This window comes from Oncorhynchus gorbuscha, linkage group LG17 (assembly GCF_021184085.1).
Source record: "Oncorhynchus gorbuscha isolate QuinsamMale2020 ecotype Even-year linkage group LG17, OgorEven_v1.0, whole genome shotgun sequence".
NCBI lineage: Eukaryota > Metazoa > Chordata > Actinopteri > Salmoniformes > Salmonidae > Oncorhynchus > Oncorhynchus gorbuscha.
This window is the reverse complement of record NC_060189.1, coordinates 26,306,662-26,322,338: the sequence shown is the minus strand read 5'-3', so window position 1 is coordinate 26,322,338 and position 15,677 is coordinate 26,306,662. Positions and strand designations below refer to the sequence as shown.

General features: G+C 42.4%; 1 protein-coding gene across 6 annotated transcripts in view; it reads left to right on the top strand.

Moving 5' to 3' along the window:
* Positions 1 to 10,746, top strand: part of LOC124002001 (protein unc-79 homolog) — a 51,724-nt gene extending 40,978 nt beyond the window's left edge. For 4 of the 6 annotated variants that reach the window (XM_046309210.1, XM_046309208.1, XM_046309207.1 and 1 more), the window contains 13 exons: positions 77 to 162; positions 648 to 821; positions 914 to 982; positions 4,380 to 4,490; positions 7,782 to 7,886; positions 7,994 to 8,071; positions 8,182 to 8,271; positions 8,432 to 8,607; positions 8,778 to 8,961; positions 9,085 to 9,288; positions 9,749 to 9,826; positions 9,908 to 9,949; positions 10,059 to 10,737. In XM_046309210.1, coding sequence (XP_046165166.1) covers positions 77 to 162; positions 648 to 821; positions 914 to 982; positions 4,380 to 4,490; positions 7,782 to 7,886; positions 7,994 to 8,071; positions 8,182 to 8,271; positions 8,432 to 8,607; positions 8,778 to 8,961; positions 9,085 to 9,288; positions 9,749 to 9,826; positions 9,908 to 9,949; positions 10,059 to 10,247 — 1,586 coding nt within the window. In that variant the 3' untranslated portion in view covers positions 10,248 to 10,737. Of the gene's footprint in view, positions 1 to 76; positions 163 to 647; positions 822 to 913; positions 983 to 4,379; positions 4,491 to 7,781; positions 7,887 to 7,993; positions 8,072 to 8,181; positions 8,272 to 8,431; positions 8,608 to 8,777; positions 8,962 to 9,084; positions 9,289 to 9,748; positions 9,827 to 9,907; positions 9,950 to 10,058 lie in introns of all 6 variants that reach the window. The other 2 variants (XM_046309206.1, XM_046309209.1) reach the window with 2 other exon arrangements.
* Positions 10,747 to 15,677: the final 4,931 nt, after the last annotated feature.

Here is a 15,677-nt window from a genome sequence, read left to right as displayed (position 1 = left end):
CAATATGGCTCCTGTTAAGAGCAGCATTCTGAGGGATATGGTTTGATCTTTACTGTCAATGTGTGTGTATTTCCAGATGGAGGTTTTCTGAGAACATTGGCTTCTTCCCTGATTGATTTTAATGAACTGAGTTCTGTGGCTGCGCTGAACCAGCTGCTGGAGGTGGGACTTTTACTTGCTTAGTGTAATGCTTAAAGCTCAGCACTCGGCTGAAGGAACTATGCGGGTGTTTGTGTATGTCTTGAATCTCAAGCAAAATGTCCACTTTCGTCATGTATCCAGCAGGAGGAGCTCTTGTAAAAGTTGACGACACTACAGCACTGCTGTTAGGATAGCGTGATAACAAACCCAATTAAGAATGCTGCTGAAGAGTATGCCTCTGCATGGTTGTTCACCATATTCACTTATTCTCTATTAACTTGGTGTCTTCTCTTTAGCAATCTTACACTGTTACAATGTTCAAGGAATAGCACTTGTGATAGTCCACCTCAGTTCACTCATTTGACTCATAACATCACTAGTCCAAACCACTTTTAGAATATAATTTTAAAACTATTGAACAATTGATAATGGAACAGTTGGTAATGGCTCTATGGCAATAAATATGTATTATGTAACCCTGTTGTCATTTATACCATCGTCCTCAGGGTCTGAACAACAAGAGGAGTCTACCAGCCGGGAGCACCATGCTGCATTGCCTGGAAAACATCGCCACCTTCATGGAGGCCCTGCCCATGGACTCCCCCAGCAACCTGTGGACCACCATCTGCAATCAGTTCCAGACCTTCCTCACTAAACTACCTTCTGTTCTGCCACTGAAGGTACTGGATCTCACACTGCATGTAGGCTGCATTGACTGTGACCAATATAGAGCTAAAGCCTTATGAAGAATTGTATGATGTCTCTCTCACAGTGTCCCCTGGACTCCAGTTTGAGGATTATCATTTGTTTGTTGAAGATCCCCACCACAAGTGCAACCCGGGTGAGTCTGTCTGTGTGTGCTTTACAACTGCTACCTGGCCAAGGTAAAGCAAAGCAGTGCGACACAAACAACACAGAGTTACACATGGAATAAACAAACATACAGTCAATGATACAATAGAAAAAGTATATATACAGTGTGTGCAAATGAGGTAGGATAAGGGAGATAAGGCAATAAATAGGCCATAGTGGCGAAATAATTACAATATAGCAATTAAACACTGGAGTGATAGATGTGCAGAAGATGAATGTGCAAGTAGAGATGGGGTGCAAAGGATCAAAATAAATAAATAACAGTATGGGGATCAGGTAGTTGGATGGGCTATTTACAGATGGGCTATGTACAGGTGCAGTGATCTGTGAGCTGCTCTGACACCTGGTGCTTAAAGTTAGTGAGGGAGATATGAATCTCCAGCTTCAGTGATTTTTGCAGTTCGTTCCAGTCATTGGCAGCAGAAAACTGGAAGGAAAGGCGGCCAAAGGAGGAATTGGCTTTGGGGGTGACCAGTGAAATATAACTGCTGGAGTGCGTGCTATGGGTGGGTGCTGCTATGGTGACCAGTGAGCTGAGATAAGGCGGGGCTTTACCTAGCAAAGACTTATAGATGACCTGGAGCCAGTGGGTTTGGCGACGAATATGAAGCGAGTGCCAACCAGCGAGAGCATACAGGTCGCAGTGGTGGGAAGTATCTGGGGCTTTGGTGACAAAACAGATGGCACTGTGATAGACTGCATCCAATTTGCTGAGTAGAGTGTTGTAGGCTATTTTGTAAATGACAAGTCAAGGATCGGTAGGATAGTCAGTTTTACGAGGGTATGTTTGGCAGCATGAGTGAAGGATGCTTTGTTGCAAAATAGGAAGCTGATTCTAGATTTAATTTTGGATTGGAGATGCTTAATGTGAGTCTGGAAGGAGAGTTTACAGTCTCGCCAGACACCTAGCTGTAGTTGTCCATATATTCTAAGTCAGAACCGTCCAGAGTAGTGATGATGGATGAGCGGGCAGATGTGGGCAGCGATTGGTTGAAGAGCATGCATTTGGTTTTAATTGCATTTAACCTCTCCGGGATAGGCGGGAAACTTGCGTCCCACCTGGCCAACAGCCAGGGAAAATGCAGAGCACCAAATTCAAATAAATTACTATAAAAATCTACATTTCATTAAATCACACATGCAAGATAGAAAATTAAAGCTACACTCGTTGTGAATCCAGCCAACTTGTCATATTTCAAAAAGGCTTTTCCGCAAAAGCATAAGATGCTATTATCTGATGAGAGCACAACAGTAAACAGAGAGTAGCATATTTCAACCCTGCAGGCGTGACACAAAACACAGAAATAAAATATAAATCATGCCTTACCTTTGACGAGCTTCTTGTGTTGGCACTCCAATATGTCGCATAAACATCACAAATGTTCCTTTTGTTAGATTAATTACGTCCATATATATCCAAAATGTCAATTTATTTGGCGCTTTTGATCCAGAAAAACACTGGTTCCAACTACAAAATATCTCAAACGTTACCTGTAAACTTTGCCAAAATATTTCAAATAATACAACTTTTGTAATACAACTTTAGGTATTTTTAAATGTAAATAATCGATCAAATTGAAGACGGGATGATCTGTGTTCAATACAAAAAGAAAACAAACTGATGCTACTTTTCTAGTCACGTGCCTCTTTCAAACAGTCCACTTCAAGTGACTCATTCAAGATGGCCGTACTTCTTCATTACACAAAGGAAAAACCTCAACCAATTTCTAAAGACTGGTGACATCCAGTGGAAGCGGTAGGAACTGCGAGCAAGTCCCTTAGAAATCTGGTTTCCCAATGAAACCTATTAAAAAGACAGTGACTTCAAAAAACCAAACAAATCTGAATGGTTTGTCCTCGGGGTTTTGCCTGCATAAGTTCTGTTATACTCACAGACATGATTCAAACAGTTTTAGAAACTCCAGAGTGTTTCCTATCAAAATCTACTAATGACATGCATATCTTATATTCTGGGGATGAGTAGCAGGCAGTTGAATTTGGGCATGCTATTCATCCAAAAGTGAGCAGTTCGAGGCCATGGAAGGAGAGTTGTATGGCATTGAAGCTCACCTGGAGATTAGTTAACACAGTGTCCAAAGAAGGGCCAGATGTATGCAGAATGGTGTCGTCTGCATAGAGGTGGATCAGAGAATCACCAGCAGCAAAAGCGACATCATTGATGTTTACAGAGAAAGTTGGCCCGAGAATTTAACCCTGTGGCACCCCCATAGAGACTGCAAAAGGTCTGGACAACAGGCCCTCGGATTTGACACACTGAAGTCTGTCTGAGAAGTAGTTGGTGAACCAGGTGAGGCATTCATTTGAGAAACCAAGGCTGTTGAGTCTGCCGATAAGAATGTGGTGATTGACAGAGTCTAAAGCCTTGGCCAGGCCGACGAATACAGCTGCACAGTATTGTCTCTTATTGATGGAGGTTATGATATCGTTTAGGACCTTGAGCGTGGCTGAGGTGCACCCATGACCAGCTCCGGAAACCAGATTGCATAGCGGAGAAGATGCGGTGGGATTCAAAATGGTCGGTGATCTGTTTGTTAACTTACCTTTCAAATACCTTAGAAAGGCAGGGTAGGATAGATATGGGTCTGTCGCAGTTTGGGTCTAGAGCGTCTCCCCCTTTGAAGAGGGAGATGACTGTGGCAGCTTCCCAATCTTTGGGGATCTCAGACGATATGAAAGAGAGGTTGAACAGGCTAGTAATAGGGGTTGCAACAATTTCGGCTGATACTTTTAGAATGAGAGGGTCCAGATTGTCTAGCCCAGCTGATTTGTAGGGTTCCATATTTTGCAGGTCTTTCAGAACATCGGCTATCTGGATTTGGAGAAATGGGGAGGCTAGGGCAAGTTGCTGTGGGGGTTGCAAGGCTGTTGACCAGGATAGGGGAAGCCAGGTGGAAAGCATGGCCAGCCGTAGAAAAATGCTTATTGAAATTCTCATTTATCGTGGATTTATCAGTGGTGACAGTGTTTCCTAGCCTCAGTGCATTGGGCAGCTGGGATGAGGTGCTCTTATTCTCCATGGACTTTACAGTGTCACATAACTTTTTGGAGATTGTGCTACAGGATGCATTAGGCCTACTAACCAAATGGTGAGCACAGTCTTCAATCGAGTGTCATATAGCACACTATCCCAGCCCTTCTCTGATATGGGCCTGAGCAGGTTATATGACTGGTAACATTCTGACTCTTTAAATCAAAGGATTTATACCTGATAGCATTCAGTTTAGTCACATTTGCATGAGTGAACGTATAAGTCCTACAAAATCCCTGTTGTGTTAAAATCCCCTTGGCCTCCCACCAGCAGGCAGGACCCAGCTGTTACTGTCTCTTTTTCTCCCCTTCCCCAGAGCTTACTGGAGCCCTTCTCCAAACTGCTGAGCTTTGTCATGCAGTATGGAGTGTTCAGCCTCTCTTACCTGGTGGAGCTGTGTGGCCTCTGTTACAAAGCCTTCAACAAGGTAGATATGTATAGTTTTGCTTACATTTGCTAGCATATTTGTTTGTAAAAAATTAAAATAACACTGTTAGCATTGCAATGATCTCATGTGAAATAGAGGTCGACCGATTAATCGCTAGGGCCGATTTCAATTTTCATAACAATTGGAAATCGGTATATATTTTTTTACACCTTTATTTAACTAGGCAAGTCAGTTAAGAACGTGTCCTGCGCTGCATATAATCGATGCGCATTCGTGAAAAAGGACTGTCGTTGCTCCAATGTGTACCTGACCATTAATATCAATGCCTTTCTTAAAATCAATACACAAGTATATATTTTTAAACCTGCATATTTAGTTAATATTGCCTGCTAACATGAATTTATTTTAACTAGGGAAATGGTGTCACTTCTCTTGCAACGGAGTCAGCGTATATGCAGCAGTTTGGGCCGCCTGGCTCGTTGCGAACTGTGTGAAGAATATTTCTTCCAAACAAAGACAGCTAACTTCGCTAAACGGGGGAGTATTTAACAAAAGCACATTTGCGAAAAAAGCACAATCGTTGGCACGACTGTACCTAACCATAAACATCAATGGCTTTATTAAAATCAATACACAGAAGTATATATTTTTAAACCTGCATATTTAGCTACATTTCTATTTATTTAATTAATTTATTTCACCTTTATTTCACCAGGTAGGCAAGTTGCGAACAAGTTTGCGACCTGGCCAAGATAAAGCAAAGCAGTTCGACACATACAACGACAGAGTTACACATGAAGTAAAACAAACATACAGTCAATAATACAGTAGAAACAAGTCTATATACGATGTGAGCAAATGAGGTGAGATAAGGGAGGTAAAGGCAAAAAAAGGCCATGGTGGCAAAGTAAATACAATATAGCAAGTAAAACACTGGAATGGTAGATTTGCAGTGGAAGAATGTGCAAAGTAGAAATAAAAAATAATGGGGTGCAAAGGAGCAAAATAAATAAATAAATCAAATAAATACAGTAGGGAAAGAGGTAGTTGTTTGGGCTAAATTATAGGTGGGCTATGTACAGGTGCAGTAATCTGTGAGCTGCTAAATAAATCCAGGTTAGCAGGCAATATTAACCAGGTGAAATTGTGTCACTTTTCTTGTGTTCATTGCACGCAGAGTAAATATGATATGTGTATATTATATATTATATTTGTGTATATGCAACAGTTTGGGCCGCCTGGCTCGTTGCAAACTAATTTGCCAGAATTTTACGTAATTATGACATAACATTAATATTTAGACTTATGGATGCCACCCGTTAGATAAAATACGGAACGGTTCCGTATTTCACTGAAAGAATAAATGTTTGATTTTCGAGATGATTGTTTCCGGATTCGACCATATTAATGACCTAAGGCTCGTATTTTTGTGTGTTACTATGTTATAATTGAGTCTATGATTTGATAGAGCAGTCTTGACTGAGCGGTGGTAGGCAGCAGCATGCTCGTAAGCATTCATTCAAACAGCACTTTTGTGTGTTTGCCAGCATCTCTTCGCTGTGCTTCAAGCATTGCGCTGTTTATGACTTCAAGCCTATCAACTCCAGAGATTAGGCTGGTGTAACCGATGTGAAATGGCTAGCTAGTTAGCGGGGTGCGTGCTAATAGCGTTTCAAATGTCACTCGCTCTGAGACTTGGAGTAGTTGTTCCCCTTGCTCTGCATGAGCCGTGGATTTTGTTGAGTAACGCTGCTTCGAGGGTGGCTGTTGTCGATGTGTTCCTGGTTCGAGCCCAGGTAGAGGCAAGGAGAGGGACGGAAGCTATACTGTTACACTGGCAATACTAAAGTGCCTATAAGAACATCCAATAGTCAAAGGTATATGAAATACAAATGGTATAGAGAGAAATAGTCCTATAATTCCTATAATAACCTCAACCTAAAACTTCTTACCTGGGAATATTGAAGACTCATGTTGAAAGGAACCACCAGCTTTCATATGTTCTCATGTTCTGAGTAAGGAACTAAAACGTTAGCTTTCTTACATAGCACATATTGCACTTTTACTTTCTTCTTCAACACTTTGTTTTTGCATTATTTGTTTCATGTTTCATTATTTATTTGAGGCTAAATTGATTTTATTGATGTATTATATTAAGTTAAAACAAGTGTTCATTCAGTATTGTTGTAATTGTCATTATTACAAAAAAAAACGTTTTTAAATCGTCCGATTAATTGGTATCGGCTTTTTTTGGTCCTCCAATATTCGGTATCAGTATTGGCGTTGAAAAATCATAATCGGTCGACCTCTAATGTGAAAGGCCCAATTTGAAAAGGGATACGGAAATATGACTTTGTCCCGCATTGTTAAACATGAATCTATGTCTGCAGACCTCTGTATATTGTAGTTCTTGGTGATAATACTTATCCCCAGCCACTCCTGCTAGACAGGAAGGTGGCTGTGTGTCACAGATAGTTAAGTAAACAATCAGCCAGTATTGATTTACATGGTTAGTTGGGGCTCTGGGCTGAGGATGTATGTGTCCAGGGCTGTCTCCTGCTGCAGGACAGATGGATCCTTACCACACCACTGCTGTCACAGCACCATGCTTTATGTCTCCAGCTCTATTGATTTCCTCCAGCCTGGTTAATCCCCGCTATATAACATCCGTTTCTCAAAACGCGAGTCAATATGACTGATTACGTCTATTTAAATGTTTCCTGTGCAGTTAGTCTTATGAGGTGAGCTGTCTCAAACACACGTTTAAGGAGGATTTTTCAGTGCTTGGGTTATTGTAGATGTACGGATGTTTGGGAAGTTATGTTTATCACTACTGCACTACGCATAGAACATTTGAACAAATATGACCCCAAATCAACTATACTCGATATATTTTGGTTTTATGCTGATGAGAAGGGAATGATTTCTTTGGTTGAAAAGAGAGAGAGATGTAGCAGGGCTTTGTATTGAGGGCAGTGGCTCTCCAGGCTGACAGCCTCATCTGAACTGGGACCCTGGGAGAGCGGAGATCTGGACTGGGTGCCATGCTAATCAGATCCTCTGTCTCTATTCAGACCACAGACAACCTTTATTCTCCAGTACACATACACACAGGCAGCGCTGGAGAGGGAGAGAGAAACAGTACACAGCCCTGAAATATGAAATAAGACAGCTTAGAGAAAACATCCACCAGGCAAACCTTTTTCCCCAGTATGCCTATCTCACTTGGTTCCTCTAAAATCATTCCAGCATTTGTACACAGTTATTTTCTATATTCTCTATCCACTATCCTCATTTGTCCTCATGCTGAGCTATTTTATGTATTCACAGGAGAGAGATAAGTTCTATATGTCTCGTATTGTGGTGCTGGAGCTTCTGCAGGCTCTGAAGTTCAAGTCTCCTCTACCCGATACTAACCTGCTACTGCTGGTCCAGGTAAACAGTAGTACCATCAGAACTACTTGTGGAAAAGATTTCAACCCACAAGTACCAAAGATAACTTTACAAATGTCTTTATGTTAACTATGTGGGGATGTTGTCAGTTTGTTTGTTCAGATATTGGTACGAGGCTAGCAGAGTCTACTATTCTCTCAAAGCACATGATCTCATCACTTCCAGGGGTAAGACAGTATATAATACAGTACATTGGTTATCTGTGTTCCTTTATGATGACCTATTGAAATAAACATATGGGTTGTTTGATTGTTGCACTATTCTCTGTCTTTCTCAGTGCACGACAGCAGCAATGGAATGCATGAGGCAATACATCAGTGAGCTTCTAGACTTCATAGCGGACATGCACACACTGACCAAACTGAAAGTGAGTTTCCTCCTTACTCTGCCTTAACTCATGTAAGATGGGCGGATAAGTCTCATCTCTAACCATCTTGTCATGTGGAGGGAGGGTCCTGAGTTTCTCCTGGTCAAGTGATCAGGGAAAACGCAGGGCCGTAGTCATGTGATCATGTGACTCTGTCCAGAACCATATGAAAGCGTGTTGTCAGCCGCTGCACGAGGACACGTTTGGAGGAAACCTGAAAGTGGGCCTGGCACAGGTGGCTGCCATGGAGATCAGCAAAGGCAATCACCGTGACAATAAGGCAGTGATCCGTTATCTTCCCTGGCTCTACCATCCCCCGTCCACCATGCAGCAGGGGTGAGAGGCAACGACAGTCACAGCACTGATGTTACTTTCAGTGATCTCACTGTCTGTAATCATGAAGATATTCTATTACCAGAATTACTTTTATCAGGCATTAGAATGAATGGTGACTCTAACACTGCAATTTTTGCTCAACAAGCGTTTAACCTTTGTCTCCTCCTCAGACCTAAGGAGTTCATCGAGTGTGTCTCCCACATCCGCCAGCTGTCCTGGCTGCTCCTGGGCTCCCTGACCCACTATGCCCTGTACCAGGGCTCCACCTCCTGTATGCCCATCCCCCTGGACGCTGGCTCACACATCGCTGACCACCTCATCATCATCCTCATCGGCTTCCCTGAGCAATCCAAGGTCAGGGAAATTTGTGTGCTATATGCATAAATGTTGAAGAAACTGCTACGGAAACCTATGAAGATTTCACATGAAAACCAAAGTGTCACTGACCTCTCTCTTCCTCGCCACCTTTGTCTGCAGACATCAGTGCTGCACATGTGCTCCCTGTTCCACGCCTTCATGTTTGCCCAGCTGTGGACCATCTACTGTGAGCAGGCGGCGGCCGCCTCGGCCCTGCAAAACCAGAACCAGACAGAGTTCTCTTCCAATGCCATACTGACGGGCCTGGAGTTCTGGAGCCGCGTCACACCCAGCATCTTGCAGCTCATGGCCCATAACAAAGTGGTAAGGAAGATCCACATGCTTATCTCTCCATCAGCTTCAAGAGGGAGTGGGCTGGAAAGAGGATGTGCTTGGAGACGTGCAACAGTTAAATGTGAACTACTCCTCTGACTGTTGTGAATGTGACAGAGGAATTGGTTAAATCACCAACATATCGTTGTTATGTCTGACAGGACATTGCTGTTTTGTAAGACCGAGATTCAATCTGATCGCGCTTTATCCACAATGCAGGTTTTCAAGGAAATGTTCCTGCGTTCACAGAGACTATATTCTCAGTCAATGCTGGCTCTATTGGAAATCATCTTTAAATGGCGCATTGTTCAAACCTGCGGTCGGATTCAATCCCGGCCTGAGACTGCTTTTCTACCATACATTTTGTTTCATATTTGGGTGGGGGGGGTAATCATAAATCAAGTTATGATCCCTTGCAATAATAACAATGTGTTCTCTTCAACTTTCCAAGATGGTGGAGATGGTGTGTCTACATGTCATTAGCCTGATGGAGGCTCTACAAGAATGCAACTCCACTATCTTTGTGAAGGTACATTTTTCCCAAAAACTTGATTTTACACTTCATGTTGCTTTCTATTTCAACAAAAAATTCCCCTCTTCTCTCCATCAGTTAATACCTATGTGGTTGCCCATGATTCAATCCAACCTAAAGGTAAGAATTAAATTGCAATTCAAATATGACTTGTATTATGTTCTTATATGGATATAGATGCTTGGGTTTTCAGAACATCCAGTGAAAAAACTCCCCCTGTCCCATGCAGCATCTGTCTGCAGGGCTCCAGCTGCGACTGCAGGCTATCCAGAACAGGGTGAACCACCAGTGTCTGCAAGGCCAGGCAGCCGGGGCCCTGCCCTTTGCCCTGCGCAAGTGGCTGCAGTGCACCCAGTTCAAGATGGCCCAGGTGGAGATCCAGTCATCAGAGGCCGCCTCACAGTTCTACCCTATGTGACCTGCCCACCTCCCACGAGATCCACCAAGACCCAGGCCACCTCAGGACCAGCGTGCATCTGCTTAATGCCTGCCTGCCTGCCTGACCATTAACATCTGGAAGTTGACTCCTGCATAAATTGATTCTCACCGTCTTAAGACTGCTTCTGACGTAATCCTCTTCAGCACCGTCTAAACTTTGAATATCTACACTACTCTTTTGTGCAATGAGAGGGATAGGCGAGTACAGGTCGGGCAGGTGTGCAGATGCAGGGGGATAACAGTACAGTAAATAACAGTTTAGGTGCCCAACATGCTGTGTGCAGCATCAGAGGTCAAACTAGATGGAGAGAATATCTAGCAGCACTGCAGATGACTGGAGTGGATGGATGGAGAAGGCTGTATGCTGAAGCTCAGACTTGTTTACTTGGTGATACTCATGTTCTATATTGTTATTTTCAGTTGCTTGGTTGCAAGCCTGACAAAATAATAAAAATCAAGCCACATGTTCTAAATATACAGTGTGTCTCAGTCTCTTTGTCATCTCTACAGAGAGCAGTTAAAAGTGCACAAAGTGTGATATGATTGTACATCTGCACAGTAAATAAAATCAACTAAATGACTGCTAAAGCCAAAGGCTGTATCGGGAACCACCAATACATATCCTAGCTCAGGACAAACCAATATCAATCCCATTTTATTATCAGTAAAGACAATTGGACTTTAGGGCACCTGTCTCACCCTCTACCCAGTTCAGACAGGTTGCCTCTAGCCAACAGAGCCCAGATCGATCTGACACAATATGGGATACAGCAGGAGCACTGTAACTCGATCAGGGTGAAGCCAGACGGCGGAGGTAAACAAGACAAGTGAGTCCGTGTCTACCGCCCCCTGTAGAGCCTAGAACCAGTTACCTCTAGTTTAATGTTGTTTGTCATGATAAAGCATTGTTGTGGGATCTAATCACATTATGGAAAGGGCACTTCCTACTGGGCACAGACGTCAACTCAACGACTAATCCACGTTAGTTCCATGTTTCAAATTGAATTGTAAACAACATTGTTTACAGCAGCTGACAACACACATTGTTTACATTGTAAACAACATTGTTTTTTGATTCAACCAGTGAGTGCCCAGTGGGTTGTCTGGGAATATCACACCACATGATAGTTGGACTAAACATTTAAATCCAAGCTTGGGGCTCTATTCAATCCGTATCGGAGAAGTTAACAGTGCCTCTTAACTGAAGACGATGTGGGCAATGTAACTACGGAAAGCCATATATTTCCAATGGAAGAGAAGCGAAGTGGGAGGGTGACCGTTGGGCGATGCGAGCATGAGTGAGGGATGTGAACAGGGCGGGACCAAAGTTGGGGAATGCTGAACTTAATGCAAATACTCCACTAAATCATGACGCGCTTGACCAATCGAAGCTCACTATAGCTTCCAGCCCCTACTGGATTGGATGTTGATATCTAGAACTACCTAGCTTGCTTGCTTGCTAGCATCCACACGAGGGTGAAGCTAGCGTGGAATATTTCATAACTTCTTTACACCTGCACTTTGTAAAATGATCTTCTACGAGAGGTGTGTGTCAAATGAGTCACCAGCTTTGAGTGCTGTCTAATAAAATCACACTCTGACACACACACACACACACACACACACACACACACACACACACACACACACACACACACACACACACACACACACACACACACACACACACACACACACACACACACACACACACACACACACACACACACACACACACACACACACACACACACACAGTATCCTAGTATCCTTGTGGATACTAAATTAATGAATTCCCATTCGAAATCGTATTTTCCCTAACCCTATCCAGACCCTAACCGTAAACCTAAAACTAACCCTGAAGCCTAAAATGGCCTTTTTCCTTTTGGGGAATGGTGAAATTGAGAATTTTTTATTTGTTTGACTATCCTTGTGAGGACATTTGGTCCCCACAAAAGTACATTTGGTCCCCACAAAATAACATTTGGTCCCCACAAAAGGACTTATGGTTCCCACAAGGAAAGTAAAACCAAACGCACACACACACAGAGCAGCAAGGATATGCATGGGCTTTCCCTGATTTTTACTGCTTGAGAGCAAACAGTTCAGCCGTGCAGCTGACAGCCACAGACAAGAGACATACAGAAGCACTCACTGGATGTTTAATAACAAGTATACAGTATACTCATAAAACCAATAGTGTGTCTTCTGATTGGCCATAATCATTCAATAGCACATAAGCAACCTAAAATCTAATTACAGAAATAATCAAATTTATACCACAGTGGCTATATTACTGTAAACAAATAAGGTGATTATTTTCCCATTCAGCCCTGTGAAATACCTTGTATTTTATCTGGGCGAGCCACACAGAGCTTTTTGAGATAGAGAGGCTCCGTGGCCTTCCTGTTCAGGCCTGTCAGATCTTCTTTATTACAGAGCAACCCAGAGTGCCCTGACTGGACAATGCATGAATGTTTAAATTGCCCGGAGTGTCCCATTGCATTATCATCAAGTGGCACATCTAAAGCAGGAAAGGCAGACTACTGTATAGTCTCTCATTCACATTCGTCTGCGGTGCTCTCCCTCCCTCTCTACATGGCTCAGCTTGGACCCTGATGGACTTCTCCCCCTCTGAAGTCTCAAAATATGACTACTTAATGTTAGATCCCTTACTTCAAAGGCAGTTATAGTCAATGAACTAATCACTGATCATAATCTTGATGTGATTGGCCTGACTGAAACATGGCTTAAGCCTGATGAATTTACTGTGTTGCTAACATTTATGATAGCAAATTTCAATTTACAAAAAAAAAGACGTTTTCATCTTTTGAGCTTCTAGTCATGAAATCTATGCAGCCTACTCAATCACTTTTTATAGATACTGTTTACAGGCCTCCTGGGCCATATACAGCGTTCCTCATTGAGTTCCCTGAATTCCTATCGGACCTTGTAGTCATAGCAGATAATATTCACATTTTTGGTGACTTTAATATTCACATGGAAAATTCCACAGACCCACTCCAAAAGGCTTTCGGAGCCATCATCGACCTAGTTTTGTCCCATGGAATAAATGTTGTGGATCTTAATACTTTCCCTCATAATCCTGGACTATCGGACCACCATTTTATTATGTTTTCAATTGCAACAAATAATCTGTTCAGACCCCAACCAAGGAGCATCAAAAGTCATGCTATAAATTCCCAGACAACACAAAGATTCCTTGATGACCTTCCAGACTCCCTCTGCCTACCCAAGGATGTCAGAGGACAAAAATCAGTTAACCACCTAACTGAGGAGCTCAATTTAACCTTGCACAATACCCTAGATGCAGTTGCACCCCTAAAAACTAAAAACTTTTGTCATAAGAAACTAGCTCCGTGGTATACAGAAAATATCCGAGCTCTGAAGCAAGCTTCCAGAAAATTGGAACGGAAATGGCGTCTCACCAAACTAGAAGTCTTCCAACTAGCTTGGAAAGACAGTACCGTGCAGTATCGAAGAGCCCTCACTGCTGCTCGATCATCCTATTTTTCCAACTTAATTGAGGAAAATAAGAACAATCCGAAATGTATTTTTGATACAGTCGCAAAGCTAACTAAAAAGCAGCATTCCCCAAGTGAGGATGACTTTCACTTTAGCAGTGATAAATTCATGAACTTCTTTGAGGAAAAGATCAAGATCATTAGAAAGCAAATTACGGACTCCTCTTTAAATCTGCATATTGCTTCAAAACTCAGTTGTCCTGAATCTGCACAACTCTGCCAGGACCGAGGATCAAGAGAGACACTCAAGTGTTTTAGTACTATATCTCTTGACACAATGATGAAAATAATCATGGCCTCTAAACCTTCAAGCTGCATACTGGACCCTATTCCAACTAAACTACTGAAAGAGCTGCTTCCTGTGCTTGAACATAATAAACGGATCTCTATCCAACGGATGTGTACCAAACTCACTAAAAGAAGCAGTAATAAGGCCTCTCTTGAAATAGCCAAACCTTGACCCAGAAAATATTTTAAAAACTATCAGCCTAAATCGAATCTTCCATTCCTCTCAAAAAGTGGTTGCACGGCAACTCACTGCCTTCCTGAAGACAAACAATGTATTTGAAATGCTTCAGTTTTCCTCTGTTTTAGATCTAATCCTGGCAGCCTGAAAGGAGACTGCACTCTAAATAATGCCTTGTCTGCCAGACAAAACAACGAATTTATTACGTCTTTAAGATATTCAGTCTGGTTTTAGACCCCATCATAGCACTGAGACTGCACTTGTTAAGGTGGTAAATTACCTTTTAATGGCATCAGACCAAAGCTCTGCATCTGTCCTTGTGCACCTAGACCTTAGTACTGCTTTTGATACCATCGATCACCACATTCTTTTGGAGAGATTGGAAACCCAAATTGGTCTACACGGACAAGTTCTTGGCCTGGTTTAGATCTTATCTGTCGGAAAGATATCAGTTTGTTTCTGTGAATGGTTTGTCCTCTGACAAATCAACTGTACATTTTGGTGTTCCTCAAGGTTCCGTTTTAGGACCACTTTTGTTTTCACTATATATTTTATGTTCGAAAACATAATGTTAACTTTCACTGCTATGCGGATGACACACAGCTGTACATTTCAATGAAACATGGTGAAGCCCCAAAATTGCCCTCGCTAGAAGCCTGTGTTTCAGACATAAGGAAGTGCATGGCTGCAAACTTTCTACTTTTAAACTCGGACAAAACAGAGATGCTTGTTCTAGGTCCCAAGAAACAAAGCGATCTTCTGTTGAATCTGACAATTAATCTTGATGGTTGTACAGTCGTCTCAAATACAACTGTGAAGGACCTCGGCGTGACTCTGGACCCTGATCTCTCTTTTGACAAACATATCAAGACTGTTTCAAGGACAGCTGTTTTCCATCTACGTAACATTGCAAAAATCTGAAACTTTCTGTCCAAAAATGATGCAAAAAAATTTATCCATGCTTTTGTTACTTCTAGGTTAGACTACTGCAATGCTCTACTTTCCGGCTACCCAGATAAAGCACTAAATAAACTTCAGTTTGTGCTAAATACGGCTGCTAGAATCCTGACTAGAACCAAAAAATGTATCATATTACTCCAGTGCTAGCCTCCCTACACTGGCTTCCTGTTAAGGCATGGGCTGATTTCAAGGTTTTACTGCTAACCTACAAAGCATTACATGGGCTTACTCCTACCTATCTTTCTGATTTGGTCCTGCCGTACATACCTACACGTACGCTACAGACACAAGACGCAGGCCTCCTAATTGAACCTAGAATTTCTAAGCAAACAGCTGGAGGCAGGGCTTTCTCCTATAGAGCTCAATTTTTATGGAATGGTCTGCCTAGCCATGTGAGAGACGCAGACCCGGTCTCAACCTGTAAGTCTTTAATGAAGAC